Genomic DNA, 17,407 nt, shown 5'->3' with positions numbered 1-17,407 from the left:
AAGGGTTTTAGTTCAGTTTATTGCACAAACATCAGTGACAAATTTTAGATGTTACAATGTTGTACAGAAAAAAAAAAATAGACAAAGAAAAAAAAAAAGACGGGGGGTTACATTCAAAAACTCGTTTGACACACAAGACAGAATTTCAGGTCCTAAAGGAGTCCGTCATTTGGAAGATTTTTTTCTCTTTTTTTGAACATAAAAGGACAGAGTGGTCCTGGAAAACGTGTAGCACAGATCAGACAGATAAAAAGATGGAACATTTTTTTCAAAATGAGTGACAAGTTTAGTATCAAAATGTAGTACATTACAGTGTCAGCTCCAGAAAAACCTTTAGCACGATATAGAAACACTAAACTACTCAACTGTTGGAGGCGCTGAGGGACGTTTGAGGGGAAAACACTAATTTAGAAGTACTTGTCAGAAAATGAACATGAATCAGTTCTTAAATCTAAAGTTTTAGCAGGTGTAACAGTCAAATATTTACACGCAAAGAGGTCATCTTTGCATATAATAATTATAAAGTAACTTATTAAAGTTGTTAAAATGAAAACGAAAGTGGTGGTTATATCAAACGCATGTTTACACAATCTGATGAGTTGAGTCTTTGGTTCGACGTGAGCACCACCCAAAACTGAAAACTGAAACACTCGTGTTTAAAATGGCTTTTTCCCCACCTTCACTTCACTTCCTAACCCTAACAAATGATGCAGAACAAAAAGCTCTTAGTAAGAAAACTAAACACAAAGAAGTACATCTCTCTCTCTCCCCACAATTACACGACACATGTAGGGATCGTTTTGGGGATTCGGTGGCGCACAAATGGACCAACGGGAGGGCCGGGGTCAATTAGTCAAGTTTGTTAAAAAGGAGCCCCATGCACAAACAGTCGGGAAAAGTAGTCAAATATGGCCAAAGGTCAGTAAAATGGATGGCAAGAAGGCATGAAAACACAAACAGGACACACTGACAACTGCTTCTGCACAAAGTGACTCACTGTACGGACAGTGAGCGTGCAGCAGGAGAAGGAAAGGCAGACAAAAGCTTTAGAAAGGCACAGAGCTTTAGAGAGCGCATTCATCTAGAACTAAGGGAGCACCACACACACACTCACGGACACACACTCACTCACACACGCAGGAAAAACACGAAAACAGGTTTTACTGTGTTGGCAAAGGGTATAAACAATAACAAAAAACAAAAAAATTGGTTGCACCCAGTCATGGTTGTAACATAAGAAGCAAAACAAAAGGATAAAAATTTTCAACATAATCTTCAATGATTGTTAACGCAGGTTAAGTCGATTTTACAGTAACAAAAAAAGGATTTGGGTGAATTTTTAAATGGCACTGAAAGACACGTTTGATGAAACAGATCTCCGTCCGTTTTAAATTCACATTTAATATCTGTTAATCCAAAATAAAAAAAAGAAGAAGTGCACCTTTTGGGGGGGAAAGAAAAAGGTGAGATCAATTCGAACAGGATGCAGGAACTTAGAGGAGGTTCCTGTTGCCAAAGATGTTATTTGGGTCAACGTAGTCCTTGACAGACTTGATCATCCCCAGGCCGACATCGGAGACAGTCTCTCTCATCCACTCCTTCCGAAGTTTCCCCACTGAATGGAAGAGAAAAGAGAGAGAAAATAAATAAATAAACCGAGGAAGACGACCAAGGGGGAGAAATAGTGGAATCGACACGGCTGATTGCTCAGCAGGCTGCTGGGAGCCAATCAATCTTGTGAGAGTGAGTGAATAAACAGAGGGTGATAAATGCTTTTATTCAGAGAGGAGAAATGTTTTGCATGGCATGATTTATGGAGCTCAGCAGACTATCAAACTCATTAGGCTCAGTGTGTTCCCAGAGGAGGGGCCGGCTGGCGGCTGGAGCGCTCCGTCCCCGGCTGCCTCACTCTCGAATCCCGTCTCTCCAGCATCACCGGGGCCTTTTCCCTCTGCGTTCTGGTCTCATTGTGCGCACGAGTGTGCCTCTCCAGCTGACCTACAAGGGTGTTGTCCCGAGCGCCGCTCCGCTCCGACACTGGCCCGAACAACACGAGGGCGCCAACTGTGACGGACCACACAATGGCGCTCTGTCAGCAGGACTTCAGCTTTTCTGAAACCTCCGAACTCCGAACCTGGGGAGGGAGAGCAGCTCCAGCTTGAAACCCGGCGAGAGTGGCCGTTATTCTACCAGCTGTCCGGCCCTGACAAACTCCGCAGCATCTGCGGCCCAAGGAGGGCCTGGCGGCGGGGGAAGACTGGGGAAACCTCACGTGTTCGAGAAATAAAACAAGAACACAAAAACTTATCTTTACAGAAACAATAAAGCTTGGCAATATTTTCACTTTTTTTCCCCTCATCTTCTGACAAATAAATAAATAAAATAAAAACAGGAAGACTGTGATGCTGGAAAAAATAAAAATCTTTAGAAGAAAAAAATGGCGACTCTGCAGGGGTCTCAAAACCTTCGCAAAGTTTCTGATTCTGTGTGTTTGTTGTAGTTTCTTGCAAAGTGTGTAAATGCACATTTTAAAAGATATCACATTCACTGAAGTCAAACAGCATCTGAAAACAAGCCTAAAGTATTACATTATTTTGTGGAGCTGTTCCTACAGAAGTCTTAATTGTTCCACACTGAAGCTGAACTGATTCGTTCTTCATTCTGTGTCTATTTAAAGCAAGACATCAAAAAAACTAAAATGTTATTATTGTTCTAGTGTTCTCTAATATTTTTTTGTTGAGTTGAACTTCTTTTAGTTTTTGTTTTGGGGTTTTTAAAAATGCTTTTGATAACATATTAGGGCCACTCAGAAGGGGAAAAAATGTAAGATTTTTTGCTTGAGTTTCAAGCTTAAATATAAAATGTTGAGAAAAACATTCCCAGATTAAAGTCAAAATGGCAGACATACATTTGGTATTATGAGATTAAAAAGGAAATCAAAACAACTACCTAGGCCTAGAACAGCTAACAGAAAAGCAAGTAAAGAAAATGGATGGATGATTACTAAGCTACTTTTAAAAATTTCATTGTACATGTTTGAGACTTTTATTATGAAGGACTTAAGGAAGTTCGGTGCGCTCCACCATTGTGAAAAACTCTGTGTTGTTATTTTGTTGTTTACCCAGTAGAGGTGCACCATAACCCTCAGCTCCAATGAAAAAACATGAAATATAGTCGGGTTCAGAAGCAGAATGAGGTTTGCTTCATCTGACCTAATCTCGAAACATTAGATTATGTTTCTTAGTATTTCGACCAACGAATGCTCCTGGGTAAAGTTTAACTTCTGGAGGTCGTGTTACTTTGAGTGAGACTCTTCCTATCTCCAATGTGAAACACCAAAAGGTAGATTTGAGAACCGAGCAGCTTCGAACAGGTGCTGCTCACTGAGTAAACCAGTGGTAATCACCTGAGATTAGATAGAATCGTCTGAAAACAGAAGAGGAAGAAGGGAGTGTTCACACGCCTTCTCTGTCATCGAGCGAGGAGTCTCGGTGTTGATGAGGGCCATGATGAGGGAAGGGGCCACGTTATCACAGACCAGCCAGGAAACCCAGATGGGGATCAGCCACAAGGCCAGTGAGGCTCGTCTCCTAACAAAATAGGGCGGACAGCAGGGTCACCAGGGACCCTGACTCCGCACAAACCTCCAGATGGTGACAGAGGGACCAATCAGCTGCTGCCCAATAACTAAAAAAAAAAAAAAGTCCCGTCCTCTCTACCCCCGCCTCCTCCAAACTCCTTCCTCCTTGTTCCACCTCCATCCCTCCCTCCTCTCAGGAAAAGGAAAGAAAACAGAAGGTGCTGGGACTGCATCATTGCCTCCATCACTGTGATAATTTACACATCTATCTTGTCATATTCTCCCTTTTTTTCTGGTTGCTGTTGCAATCAATCTCACCAGACCTGGTCTGTGCAGCTGAGACATGCAAAGCAGTGCAGGTAGCCATTTCAAAAATGACTTTTTTTAAATTATTAAACAGAGTTTTATTTCTCCTGTGTAGAAAAGCTTGTGGAAGTTGAGGCAGAGAACTTCTCTAAAATCAGGTCACTCTTTTAGGCTCTCAAAGTGCAGCGGGCAGAGTTGAGGCTATGTGACGCCACAAAGTGAGCTGATGATGATGATGATGATGATGCTGGTCGCTGTCAGACAAAGAGGAGAACAGAAGCCGAGTCGAGCCTCTACTCTTCCAAGTGTTTCTCTGGTTTTCCCTGACAAATGGGGGTCAGGACATAACAGGGAGGTAAAGTGGCGGCCCTGGGTTCCTGTGATACGCCCGAGCCGGAGCGCTGTGCTGTGCTGTGCAGTTGATAGATTGACGACGCTCCTTGTGATTGATGCTCAGCGACTTTCCAGAACCGTGACACCGGAGACCCACTTACAGAGGACAACACTGATCCCTGGGTTCTGGCTCTCAAAACCAAGCTGTAAAATTCTGATTTCTGACGTGATTATTGTTATTTTTTGACAAAGAGATTACACTGTGATGTCAGGCCAGCGGTAACTGCAGGGAAAACTGTAAGATTCCTTTCCTACACCCACTCGGCACAGCACTGACCTGCTGTAAATACAGGGCTACGAAAATGTAGATTTCCTCCAGTGCCCTCCCACCTCACCATCCTTGACTACATCTGTTTTGTTTGATACACAAAACCCACCGAAACAAGCTCCATTTGTCAAGCGCTGATTGTGGGCAGACAAACCGGCCTGTCTGCACTCAGATAGCGAGCCCCACTGTTATTAATCACAATTACAGAGTGGGCCTCGCTCACAGGAGCAGCATCAATATCCCCTCCCCTTCCCCCCCATCGTCACCTCCCCATGCTGCTCAGGGTGGCAGGGCCACCGTTTGGAGGTCAGCATACAGCCAGCGATAACGGCAGCATCATTTACCCCAACCCGCCGCCTCCTTTTTATTAGCAATCTTTTAATTTTGAACCCGTCCCCGTCTTCAGGAAAAATTGTGATTTAATATCGCAGCTGATTCACTGCATACTGTTTTTGACAGGCGTGATGAATAGCCTGAAGTGATGTATGAAAACAGCGAGGCGGATGGCAATATAGATAAGGCAGCCGTTTCGGTTATCCCTGATGGGGCCCAGAGAGTTGTTTCGCCACCCTCCCGTGCTCACGTTTCATTTGGCCATTGCTGAAATGAACAAATAGCCGAGTCAGAGCCATTCATCTGAGCTGCGGGGGGAACAGATTCCGTACGTGTGAAGGAAGCAGTGAAAGATCTCTGACCAAATGAACATTTATGGCACGACTGGCTCGCCGGCGAGGAGCTCGCCAGGACAGCTCGCCGTGCTGTCCTGGAGAAGCGCAGTTTCACGAAACGCAATCAGAGCAAAGATATTCAATTTAGTAGGCTATTTGGAAAGTTTGAGGAAACAGACGCGATACTTTTGTATGAACTTCAGTACCTCCATGATGATGTGACAAGCTCCCTCCATTGGCAAGAATTTCTTCTCTAGCTGCATGCTGGGGGGAAAAAAAACCCAAACATTTTATATTATGATATTATTTTCTGGGATTCACCTTATGAGTGTTAGATCTATGACGCTGAACCTACCTCCACTTGTTCGTACACGTGCACAGGATCACTGAGTCCTCTGTAGTTGAAGGCAAAGTAAAAGTAGACGCAGGCACCAGCGTCATACGTCTGAGTCACCCTGCACAAAGCAGAAAGGAGTTCAGACGAGACCCCTTTTAGCTCTGACACAACTCAAACTAAACAGTTGTGTTTTGTCAAGGAGCTGCATTTGCATACAATAAATGTTTATTTTCCCCTATTTGTAGATGGAAGACAAAGTGAAGGTGGGAGGTTTGACCCTCCCTCGGTGATCCCCCTGACCTCAATTCCATTCATGATTACCAGGAAGCACAGACAACGTGGAAGCTCTGTCACTTTAACAACACATCATCACGAGGCATTAAATGATAACACTAAATCATCATTCCTGCATTTAAATAAACAACAAAAAAACAGCTTGAACTCAGGTGTTGTAACAAAGTTCAAATAAAATACTCTTCCAGTTTTTTTTCCCTGGCCTTCTTCCAGGCCGGGGTGCAGAGCCATGTTCATTTGACATGGCCCATCACCTGGCACTCTGACTGTTCTAGAGGTTAAATGGACAAATCAATCATGTGACAGACTGCAGCCGGGAAATGAATGGCTGCAGCATAATCAGGCTGAGGCTTAATCTGCCCGCAATCTGCGAGCGGCAGCCTGGTGCTCCTCAACCAGCTAGCCGTCTGTCCGTCTGTCTGTCTGTCTACCTTTCTCTGGCTAACCCAACAGGGACCAACATGCAGTCTTCATACTTTCTGTCGAGAATAAATTAAATGCATCTGTAGAATTAAGGCATTGGTTTCAGTAAAGTAGAAAAATTCTCAAAAACATAAAATGTCAAAGTGTTTAAACATCTGAGGAAAGTTTTCTTACCAATTGTTTTTTTTTTTAAAAAGCATTAATTTGGATATAGTTTGTAAGCTTTTTCATGTGCGAGTTCTGACGCAGACACTCATTTCAGATCCAAAAATGGACAGAAAGCAGTATGATGGAGTTACACTCCCACACCATTGTATTTTTATTCAGTGATGTAGAAATAGTACTTTATAATTGGACCATTTACTCATAGTACCCATTTAGTCAGTGTAATTTTAGAAGAATTACACTGCTGGTTGAATAAGTTGCTATGACTCTTAAAAAGGACATTTTATCTGCATTTTCTGTTTTTAAAGATTCATATGTTGATGTAGAACAAATAGACTTGATGCTGCAGTTTATCTCACTGTGTAGGAAACTTAACTGCACAACCAAGAATACTGAATTTATCACAAGATATGCTGACTGAAAATCAGGAAATAACCAAACATTCTTTTAGTCCTGGTGTACAACTTTAATTTCAACTAAAACTCTTTGGTTTTAATAGTTACCTGCAAGTGGATAATGGTGGAAATTGAACTCCTTTGTCTTTGCACTCTCGGACGATGCGCGCCTTCACATTCCTGCAAATGTCCAGGACTCTGGGAGAAAGTTCAGTGAAACACGGTGAAGCATATACCGTCACAACCTTTAGCCCATGATACGTTTAAAACAAGACCGTGTTGTGCACTGGGAATTTACTTTAAAACAAATTTATTAGTGAGGCAAAGTATTAAAATTCAGGAAAAAAAAAGGCAGGAAGCCAAGAAGGAGGGAGGGAGGCCAACAGACTGACTAACATGACGACCACTGTGCAAGAGATTCCCACTGGTGTGGAAATGGCCGCCAGTCCTAAGCATGTGCAGCTGGGTGTGGAGTGTGCAGGACGGGGGAGGAGGGAAGGTAATGAGCCAGGCACATATGCTCGCCTCGGTGCCTGATCTCTTGGTCTCTCCCGTCAGGCATCTTGCACAACGGGGAGCTGCGCGTGCTCCCGTTTGTTGTGTGAGACAGCAGGAGGATGAAAAATGTTGGAAAACACAGATCACACAATGTAGATGTGAGATGGATCTGTGGGTCACACTACACACATTATGTCGCCCCCACACAGCACACACACACAGTCCTCTGCTGTGTGTGTGTGTGATAGTAATGGTAGGTTTTGTAGGCTGAGGAGGTAAAGCTCTCACCTACGCAGTCATTTAATGTGAGGTGAAAACAGACATGAAGGTGAATGTCAAAGACAGTGTAAAAAAATAAAATTACACCCCCCATTCCCCCCAAAGACCATGAAATAGAACGCAGAGTACACTCTGATGAATGTGAAAAATAAAGAATATTGTGTTAAAATTGAACTTAGTGTGCATCTCATGTTAATGGATTTACCTGTCCCAAGGCACAGAGGTTTCAAAGGACTCCCCGATCACATAATAGTCCATCCCCAAGTCCTGGATAAAATACAATACCATCATTAGAGGGAGGAGAAGTCAGCGCATTTACATGCATGTAGCTGGGAGTTACTTCTTGACTCATTACTTAAAAGGATGAGCAAATGAGAAAACAAAAATCTGTCAGTTTTTTTTATTATTCTTCCAAAACTATTGCTTCTTTCTGTGCCAGATGCTTTTGTTTTATTGCATCTTTTCAATACAACCATATTAAATTAAAATTGAAAGAAGCCAGAGCGAAATCTGAAATGTTATTCTGATACTTTGATCAATGAATAATCGTTTCAAGTAAAAATAAAAAAATTGGATCTCAAAGTTCCACAATGTATTTACTGATAAATAATAATAAAAATCAAACTGAAGGTTTGATTTTGGGAAACAGGAAGTCCCCAGCAGACTCGTCTTACTCTTATTGTAATTTGTTTAACCAAAGTCCCACCCTCATCTTACATCTGATTGGCTCTGAGGAAACCAATGCAAGAATCAGAGCCAATAGAGGAGGAGTGTTTTGCAGAATACAAGTGTGTGTGTGTGTGTGGGGTGGGGGGGATCCAATGTTAAGAGTTACAAACTTAAATGGGGCGGTCAACATCAACAAGTAGCAGAAACACTTGCACCTGTTTGTATTTACACATCTATTCACTTTAATTAAGTAAATAACTGTAAGCAATAGAAAAAAAAGGTGTGTGTTGTTATTTATGGGTCTAACTGCTATTTATTAGATATCTGGGGAGAAAAACATTCAGGATATGCCATTAAATATTTTTATTTGTTCTCCAATAACCCTAAATGCAAAGTTGTAAACTGTAACTGAACTCCAAATTTTTCTTTACTAAAGCTGAAATATAAACTAATTCAATATAAACTTTGTTATTACCCATCTGACTAGTTCATTGTTTAAGCTGTTAGTCAAGAAAGAAGCATATCTTATAAAACAATTTATAATCAAATCCAAATGTAAAAGCTTTAACGTTATGTGTAAGTTTCAGTTTTAGTCTAAAAATGAAGTTGTTTTTAAAATGTGGGTGCGATGCTACAGGATGTTTTACTTCTTCAGCAGCACAGCTTGTCCTGCACATTCACACATGTGTGGCATTGCAAATACTTCTGCTTTCTTTTGATGACAAGCAATAATAAGAATCGCAGCAGAAAGCTGTCAGTGAGGTGGTCAGTGAAGTGTATGTAAACACCCCGTTTGTTAATGTGCTTCTGTGATCATCAGAAAAGGCCTCTAACAGGACTGACCCGAGTCCACTCCCCATTGTTATCCTGTCAGGAGCGGCTGTGCTCTCCTTCCACGGCGTTAGACGCACTGATAACAACTGTGACCAGATCAAATCAAAGACCTCCCGAGGTCACTTTCTGCAGCCTTTCATCGTCGCTCACTATCCTATTTGCTGTCAAGCCTAACCCTTCCAGCCCGCCCCACCTGCCCATCAGCTCGGGCGAAGAAAAAAGCCAGGGGAGTGACCCACCCGGAGGTAAGCGATGACGAAGGTCAACATGTAGCCCCTCTGCCCATTGTCCTCTCCAGCTGCCAGGCCCCTGGAAACACACAACAGGGTTAATATTTAACAGCGCCTTTCTTTCAGCTCCGCCGCTTGGACCTCTCCCCCCTCACAACAGCTGTCTTGGAGCCCGTCAATCCAACAATGTGCAGATCAATGGGCGCTGTGCTCCGTGCATCGCCACAGGTCAGCCACACATCTATCACCTGCAGTGGGTAATCACATTTTCATTTACCATCCAAACTAATCAGACCAAGCTCATTGGAAAATCTCTATATTGATTTTTCACCCTTCTTCCTGTTTCCCCAACACCAGAGGAAAACATTTCTCACTGAACCTAACCCAACTAATTCATCACTGACACTTGATCCGATCAGGATTTCCTTAAAATAATGCAATTATGCAGAGGATGCTGTGTGGAACTGACAAGCTTCTTCTGCTTTAGTGGCTTTCTCTCATCCTGGAAAGGGCTCAAACTATCTGCAATATGAACACTTGGCCACATAGTAATATTAAGATATAATAAAACCAACCAGATCCTAGAAGAAATACTTGAAAATCTCAAGTTTGTGACCCATTTAAGCGAGATAACAGGGCCTGGATGATTTCTTACACTAAGAGTGATGGCTGAAAATTAAAATTTGATGAGACTAAGCTTATTTTCTTTGTTTTATTTATGTTCATGATTGTTCCTGATTAAATACAAACCTAATTTACAGTTCAATGTCATATAGACTGTGCAGATAGCTAAAAGCATCAACAAAAATATAATTCGATCATTTTAGCATACTCTTATAAACTGCAGTAGTTTTTGCTTAAACCCACTAAGCTCATTGCCATGCGTGCTCTAAGCCTGCAGCAAATATCCACGTTTTTAAAGTCATAATTTAAAAAGAAAGGGACGAAAGATGAAATATTTATCATAAGGAGAAAGACTGTTATTTACAGTAAAAGCCAAATGTTTGTTCTAAATAAACCTTTTTTATATATGCATCTCTGCATCAGTCTGAGAATAAAGGATCATTAAAAGTTAGATCAAAAGTTGACAATTCTGTTTTTTTTTTGTTTGTTTTTTAAAAAATGGTATCTAAAGCTGTTCTGAATTTAAAAAGTGGATGTCAAGAGTTGGACAAAATAAAGCCAAATAACATGATCCGATCATAGAAAATTAAAAGTTAAAAGAAACCAACATAAAGAAATTGTGAAGTTTGTCTTTTTAAGTTACTTTCTTTCTAAAAACAAGTTGGCATTTTTACATTCAAATTACATTAAAAAAGGCATGAAGCTTGCTTCTTTTTTAAAAGTAAAACAGTTGAAATTTATGACATTCAAAACCAAGAGGAGTAAAAAGTCTTTCTTGATTAAAATTGTGCCACACGACCTCACAAAGAGACAGCATGGTAAACGTGTGGCTTAAAACGACCTTAGAAATATGGCTTCCCTTCAGGCTGAAGTCCTGACTGATCAGCTACATGATCAATCATATCAGCTGAGCACTACCTCTCTTCTACTGTGTCCTCAGGGGACTGTGTCGTGCGATCACGCTCACATTAACGTGACAGTCAGCTCACACAGAAACAAACGATGGAGAGGAAATCCAGATATGAAGTGCAAAACCTCCGATTTTAAATGGTACTGCTTATTGTCTGAGATCACTGAAAATCTGACCAAATGTCGCATTTTGTGCTTTTACTGATCCGAGTCTTTGTTTTAAAGGAGGGGGGGTAAAGACTCACCCAAACTTTGCAGCGATGTCATAGACTTGCTTCTCGTGCTGCAGGACCTTCTCTCGGTCTCCCTCGAACAGCAAGGTGGCGACACACAAGCGGTTGGAGTCAAAGCCTTTAAACTGAAAAGGAAAAAGATTGGCTTAAGGAAAACACCTGTGGCAGGAAAAAAAGCTGGAATTTCCTTTTTTTTTTTTTGCTTTACCTTGGTGATGTAAAATTTCTTCAGCCCATCAAGAAAGGAAGTGAAAATTGAAGATACTTGAGGCTTCAGGGCATGACCTGTAAAAACAAAACAAACATAAGCTCCATTGATTCAAACAGAAGATGCTTTTTACATCGTTCTAAGAGACAAAGCCAGGCAGATGTATTTGGGTTTTCACACAAAGGGAGGAAACTCTAAATGGCATCATTTGACTAACTTTATAACAGGCCAATGGTCGCCATCGACAACAACTATAAATCAGCGTTTCCAAAGGGGAAGTGGGGTGCGCACCGTGATATCAGTCTTCCTCACCCTCACTTTTTGATTTATTCCTGATCGGACACACAAAAAGTGCCCGTGGACAAGTGAAAATGAGGGGTTGGGGCCGTCGGGATGGTTATCAATCATAGCAGGGAAGTCATGGGTGATGTCGCCGAGACTTAACAGTTCATTTATTTCCCCCCACGCTCAAGTCTCTTCATCACTTAGTGTCCTAATTGTTTCCATTCCAAATTTTGATTGCAGGTCTTAGGGTCTCTCACAGCCATCAAAGTCGTGAATTAAATACTCAACATTTAGAGATAAAATTATGCCTAAACCAGCCATTTTCCTACTTTGTACTCCTTTTGTTCATATTAACACATATTAATTGTTATTAAAACTGCAATTTATCAACTAATGTAACAAGATACGCAGGCCTAAACCGTACTTGTAGTTGTAAACAGGAAAGAAGATTTGAAAGTATTAACTTTCTCGTGATTTAAATTTATCCATCATATAAACGGTCAGTAATGTGAGTAAAATAAGAACAAACCACTAATAAACCAATGCAGCTAACAGAAAGTCAGGGATTTTTAGGTAACTGTACAAAAAAAGTACTGGTCACTACATCTTTCCTACCTAATGCTAAGAAGTGCCTACTCTGTGAAAAGTGAAAATCCAGGGAAGATAACGAGATCCCTGGGGACGAGGAACTTTACAGAGATCTCTGCTAATGCTAGATGCATTCCGCTGGACCACAGGAAATAACATCAGAAAACTTCAATAATACAACTGCTTAATTTTGGCCGGGGTTATTCGTCATCGTGCCCAAAGTCTTCGTCTCTCTGCGCATCCGTGTGCTGCTGTTCCACTGCAGGAACATTTCATGGCTGTAGGGGGTCACATCACTGCACACAGCAGCACTGATATGTACTAAAACATTTACAGAAAAGTTGAGTATAAATAAACATGAATGCTGTTTTGCTGTAGGCAAAATCCTCATGTTGCAAATACACCTAATTTAGGGAAGGTACTAACTGGATCTGAAAGAAGAAAGAAAAATATTTGCTGTAAATAAAACCAGGTTACACAAGTTCTACTTATAAAGTGAGGAGCCAAGAAATATGATCACCTCTAACATTATGGCAACTTTGTAAAGAAGCTTGTTAGAGGTTTTGTGATGCTTCAGACAAGATTCTGCTTGAAAACTCCATCCATTCATAAAAATTGACGGGTGTAATCTAATTAAAAAAAAAAAAAATCAAGTGCATTCATTTACAGAAACTGTATTCCTCACGGGAGTGGCCTTTTTCAGCAGGTATCTCCCACCAAAAGCAGAAATGTCTCCAGAATGGTTTGAATAAAAAAAAAACTTCCACCTCTAAAGGGATCTGCTACAAAACGGGAGACAGATACTGACACAAACTCTCTGTGGTCTATTAGAGTCGACTACCTTAATACTACTTAGTCATAATGTTATGGCTGTTCCTTAACCAAGGATTTAGTTTGTTAAGAGATAATTAGAATACTGTAAGGACAGATGATATTATAAATCAAACAGAACTTACCAAATTGAAACTGTTCATTATCCATAAGCCGTATAGACGCTGGAGCACACCTCTGGAGGGGGAAAAAAAAGTTAAAGTTTTAATCAAAATTCATTTGAAAATACAAGATTCTAACAACTGATTGTTGCCAAACAGAGCTTAATAATTAAAAATAAAGTCAAACATTTATTCGTGGAAAGAATAGAGACTTTGGAATTTCTTTGTCAGGAATTATGAACAACATTAATCTCGAAGTAGCAGATACAGGCTAGTTTTAATCTGTGATCCCAGCGCAGGTAATCATAAAATACGTGTAAAATATAAAACTGAAGTTTAATCAATATTATTAGCAGACTCATATACCCTGGACACATAAGGCTTATTATATACAAACACAGTCTTTAATTTTTTTAACTATTTCATTAACATCACTAATTTTAAAACTTTGTACGTTCCTGTTTGCACAGTCTACAGACTTTAAGAGAACTTGCATTTTACACACAGTTCTCTGTTTAGGCTGAAGCCCAAAAAAACCCCCAAAAGTTAAAAGTGAACCTACTGTGTTCATTAAGTGATGATGCAGAACTTTCATGAGGAACTTTGAATAAAAAGGCTCTAAATAATAATAATAACAAAAATGTTTGTGCTTGTGGTGCTAATGATGAATGCCAATACTACCCACCAGGAGCTCATTAAGGGCTTACATGGGATTTGAAAACATAAGACCACTTTGCAATTTTAGGATGTTGTGAACGCAAACACATTCTGCCGTGTTTCAAACACTCGCAGCCCAGATGTCCAACCACATGTTTCACTCCAGAAATTGCGCTTTTGTGTTACCAGAGCTGCTTAATTGAAGGGAAAGTATTATGGACTCCTGCAGTTAAAGAGCTGGAGATGAAGTAGTCCCAAAACGCGTTAAGAGAGCGAAGAACGCCGTACCTGTCTGGCAACCTCTCGGAGACAGGCGACTCCCTGCTCAAAGTTGGGGAACACCACAGAGCCGTACTTCTGATACTCTGGGATGGGACGAATCTTCATCGTCACCTCAGTGACCACACCAAGGGTTCCTGCAGAAGAACCACAGATTCTGAGCAGAACAGAAAACGGTACATCTTATTTCACAAGTTACACGACCTATACCTCTTGGAGTGGAGCTTAATGAGCGTTTTACAGGGATCTGGTACCTGCCCTGGAGGTCATCTGGGCAACCTTTGTCTCACATTTCACAGTAGATCTGGTTTTTTAACCACACGCTGGGGAAAAACTAAGATTTATCAGCGTAAGAGCAAAAGGAAATAAAGTGGGGCACATATCCACGAATGAGGAAAACCTCCGGGTGACATAGCAACCTTGAAAAGTGTCAACTATTAGCGCTTGCTGCTGCTTTCTGTGAAACGTCTGCTCTTTCAGCAAATGCGTCAGACGCTTGTTTAAAGCAAGGTGGAAGGGAGCAGGGGCTGGTAAACTGCTGCTGGGAAGTGCTGTCACATCACTTCAAGGTTCTGACTGAAACTTTAAAACATACAGATATATATATTCTGTTGCTAGCAGCAACCAATACAAATGACATCTTTACCCATTTTGGTTTTCTTTTTAAAGCTACAATTTCTTTTGTGATCACACAAACATACTCTAATTACAGACAGGACACGGAGTGCCTCCTACAGGGTGAGGCAACCGTTTTTGTTTCAGTTTTAAGAAGTTTAAAGTAGATGAGGCAGGAAAACCTGAGTTTTTTAGGATTTTATGAATTTAAATGGAGGTGGGACATTCAGGATTTTTTATGATGAAGTTCCAGATTGACAAACAAAGCCATTAAGCGTAATGTTCTTCTTGTCCAACTGTAAATATCTACATGGAGGTAATCATTTCACTCTTTTGGATTGGATGAATAAAACTGTGATCCTCAAGCACATGTTGACTTGATATCTGTGCAAAACCATCATAGTTGTGACTAAGTTGGTAGTCTTGTTCACCATTTAAAAAAAAAACAACAAAACAAATAACACTAGTAGTAGTTTTAGCCCCTTAAATTAAGCGATCTGTTGCCTTTTGCTGCTTTGTGTTACCGAACACTGAAAATCTACAGATTGTTAGAAACTCGTAACTAAAACAACATTGTTACACGACAGACCCAACTACAGATGGATTTATAGATTTATTAGTCATAAACAGCACTATTGTCCATTAGGAGCACTGCAGCATGTGCCCCCCCCCTCATGAGTCCTCTAATGTGGCTCTACATGCCACACGCTGCTCTCTAGTGGCCCAGTGGAAAACATCATGTGACTCCCCCCCCTCACCCCCCCAGCCTCACCCTAGACATGCTCCTCCTCTCTGGCAGCATGCAGGAGGAGCCTCGGGGCAAGAGAGGCACTGGGATTTAGAGGAAGAGGGGTGGAGGAAGGTAGGCAACATTAGAGAGGCTCTTGGGACAGACAATGCAGTGAAATAATGCCTTGCAGCGAAAGCCATTTTTTCCCGTGACTGTTACTATAAAACACCTCATCTGCAGGACTGTATTTGTAAAAGAGGAACTAATCGCAACATTCTGCAACTAAGATTTTTGTCTATGTTGCAAGCTGGGTTTTTTTTTTTTTTGCAACAATGACAATAGTTCAGCCGCTACAGAAACAATCATCCGGCTCTGAGCGTTAGATAAGCATTAGTTTGCTTCACGTTATATTATCTGCCGCTGACAAGAGTTTAAAAGAGAAAGGGATTATCACTGATCGGTCCAATCACTCTTTCCACTGGTTGAAGCTAGGGGAAAGGACTACTTTGTATTCAGGCTACTTCAAGGTCAGAAAGATAAATATACCCCGCTGTTGTGCAGAGAATGAGAAGCTTAGGGTTTCACAGTAATTTCTAATAAAATGGATGTGCTCCACTTAACATGCAGAGCTCAGTTGAGGCTTTTAATGTGGTGCTTTGTTGATGTTGACGTGGCCTACTGTCGAACTGCGGCGTGGGGCTTTTATGTCGAGAACGAAGATAATTTTAATGAGACCGTGTGGCAGGGTGACCTCTTGGTTCCAATGTCAGACCTCCCAGAGGAGCATGAAGTCAGAGACGTGCGGTCCCCGTCCCGTGTCCTCTTTGTGTAGTGACCCCCAGCAAGCTCATTTTTAATTCCTTCATTTACGAACGGGCGAGCAGCACAACTGCGGCCTGTACTTATAAAGCGAATTTGGCATTTTTTTGTTACAGGCTTAATTAACAGTAAAAACTGTGTTTTCACTTATTCACGCTAAACTGATGGAGTTAGCATCAAACGAGCGATCAGAGAGCAAGAAGCTGAGATCTGTCGCATCATTAAAAACACAGCTAGATCTGAAGCTTTACCAAAATGTGTTTAATTAAAATGCCGTGTTAGGTTTATTTGTTTGATTTCAAACTTCCATACTGGTTTTCAAAGCCAATCACATCTAAAGAGCACAAATTAAGACTTATGCTCCAATTCCCCGCTGAGCCCTGGAGCAGTTTGCTGAGCTTCATAGGGCCAAAATAAAGTTTGCATCCACAGCTGTTTAACATAGCAATGCCAAGCGTCTCTGAAGCCCCTCATTATGTACTTGGAGCTTGGCATATGGCAGTATTCTCTGTGGGCATTCATAAAAACAGGGCGCTGCAGATGGGGTGCAGGAGACCCCTCGCTGGCTCCTTACTAACACCCCTTCCAGATCAGTTTGCACCACTGCTAGTTAATGTGTAAGAAGGCTGAGAAGTGTCCTGATGTTGCCGTTTTATCAGAAACACCTTATACACACACGCAAAAACCTACATTTACACAAAGGGTCTACGCAAAGGCATACATGCCCAGATGCTGGGGTGAACGGAAATTACTCAAGAGAGTTAGCACACCTTCTGAGCCCATGATGAAGTGGTGAATGTCAGGCCCTGTGGACATGCGTGGTCCCTGACAACCCTTTTCAATCACACCTCGTGGAGTAACCATCTTTACATGGACAACCTGTTTAATCAGAACAAATAGATTCTTTTAACAGCTGTTCTGTACAGTGAACACATTTAAAAAAGGGGAGAGTAAAATCTACCAAACTTGTGCTAACAATTTACTAATTTCATTGCGTGTATGGATCAAACATGCAGGAAGGCAAAAAAAAAAAAGAGGAAGGGAGGTGACTTACCAGATCCTCAATGTTGCCATAGATGTTCTTCTTCATGCCTGATGCCCTCGTCGCTACCCACCCCCCCAGGGAGCTGAACTCCATGGAGTCGGGCTCGTGCCCGGTACAGTAGCCGCTCTCATTAAGCTTGGATTA

At 41.4% G+C, this 17,407-nt stretch overlaps 1 protein-coding gene across 1 annotated transcript in view; it reads right to left on the bottom strand.

Annotated features, from left to right (window-relative positions):
• agps (alkylglycerone phosphate synthase) overlaps positions 1 to 17,407 on the bottom strand; it is a 27,143-nt gene continuing 9,736 nt past the window's right edge. The window contains exons 9-20 of the mRNA XM_017422738.3: positions 17,273 to 17,398; positions 16,989 to 17,097; positions 14,064 to 14,191; positions 13,143 to 13,194; positions 11,314 to 11,390; positions 11,118 to 11,230; positions 9,349 to 9,418; positions 7,812 to 7,873; positions 6,938 to 7,027; positions 5,571 to 5,670; positions 5,422 to 5,479; positions 1 to 1,615 (exon numbers count right to left, since the gene is read on the bottom strand). Of these exons, the coding sequence (XP_017278227.1) occupies positions 1,494 to 1,615; positions 5,422 to 5,479; positions 5,571 to 5,670; positions 6,938 to 7,027; positions 7,812 to 7,873; positions 9,349 to 9,418; positions 11,118 to 11,230; positions 11,314 to 11,390; positions 13,143 to 13,194; positions 14,064 to 14,191; positions 16,989 to 17,097; positions 17,273 to 17,398 (1,107 nt within the window). The 3' untranslated portion in view covers positions 1 to 1,493. The remainder of the gene's footprint in view (positions 1,616 to 5,421; positions 5,480 to 5,570; positions 5,671 to 6,937; positions 7,028 to 7,811; positions 7,874 to 9,348; positions 9,419 to 11,117; positions 11,231 to 11,313; positions 11,391 to 13,142; positions 13,195 to 14,063; positions 14,192 to 16,988; positions 17,098 to 17,272; positions 17,399 to 17,407) is intronic.

The sequence above is a fragment of the Kryptolebias marmoratus genome, linkage group LG6 (genome assembly GCF_001649575.2).
Source record: "Kryptolebias marmoratus isolate JLee-2015 linkage group LG6, ASM164957v2, whole genome shotgun sequence".
Classification (NCBI taxonomy): domain Eukaryota; kingdom Metazoa; phylum Chordata; class Actinopteri; order Cyprinodontiformes; family Rivulidae; genus Kryptolebias; species Kryptolebias marmoratus.
Note: the sequence above shows the minus strand (reverse complement) of the source record. Positions and strands in the feature narration are given on the sequence as shown.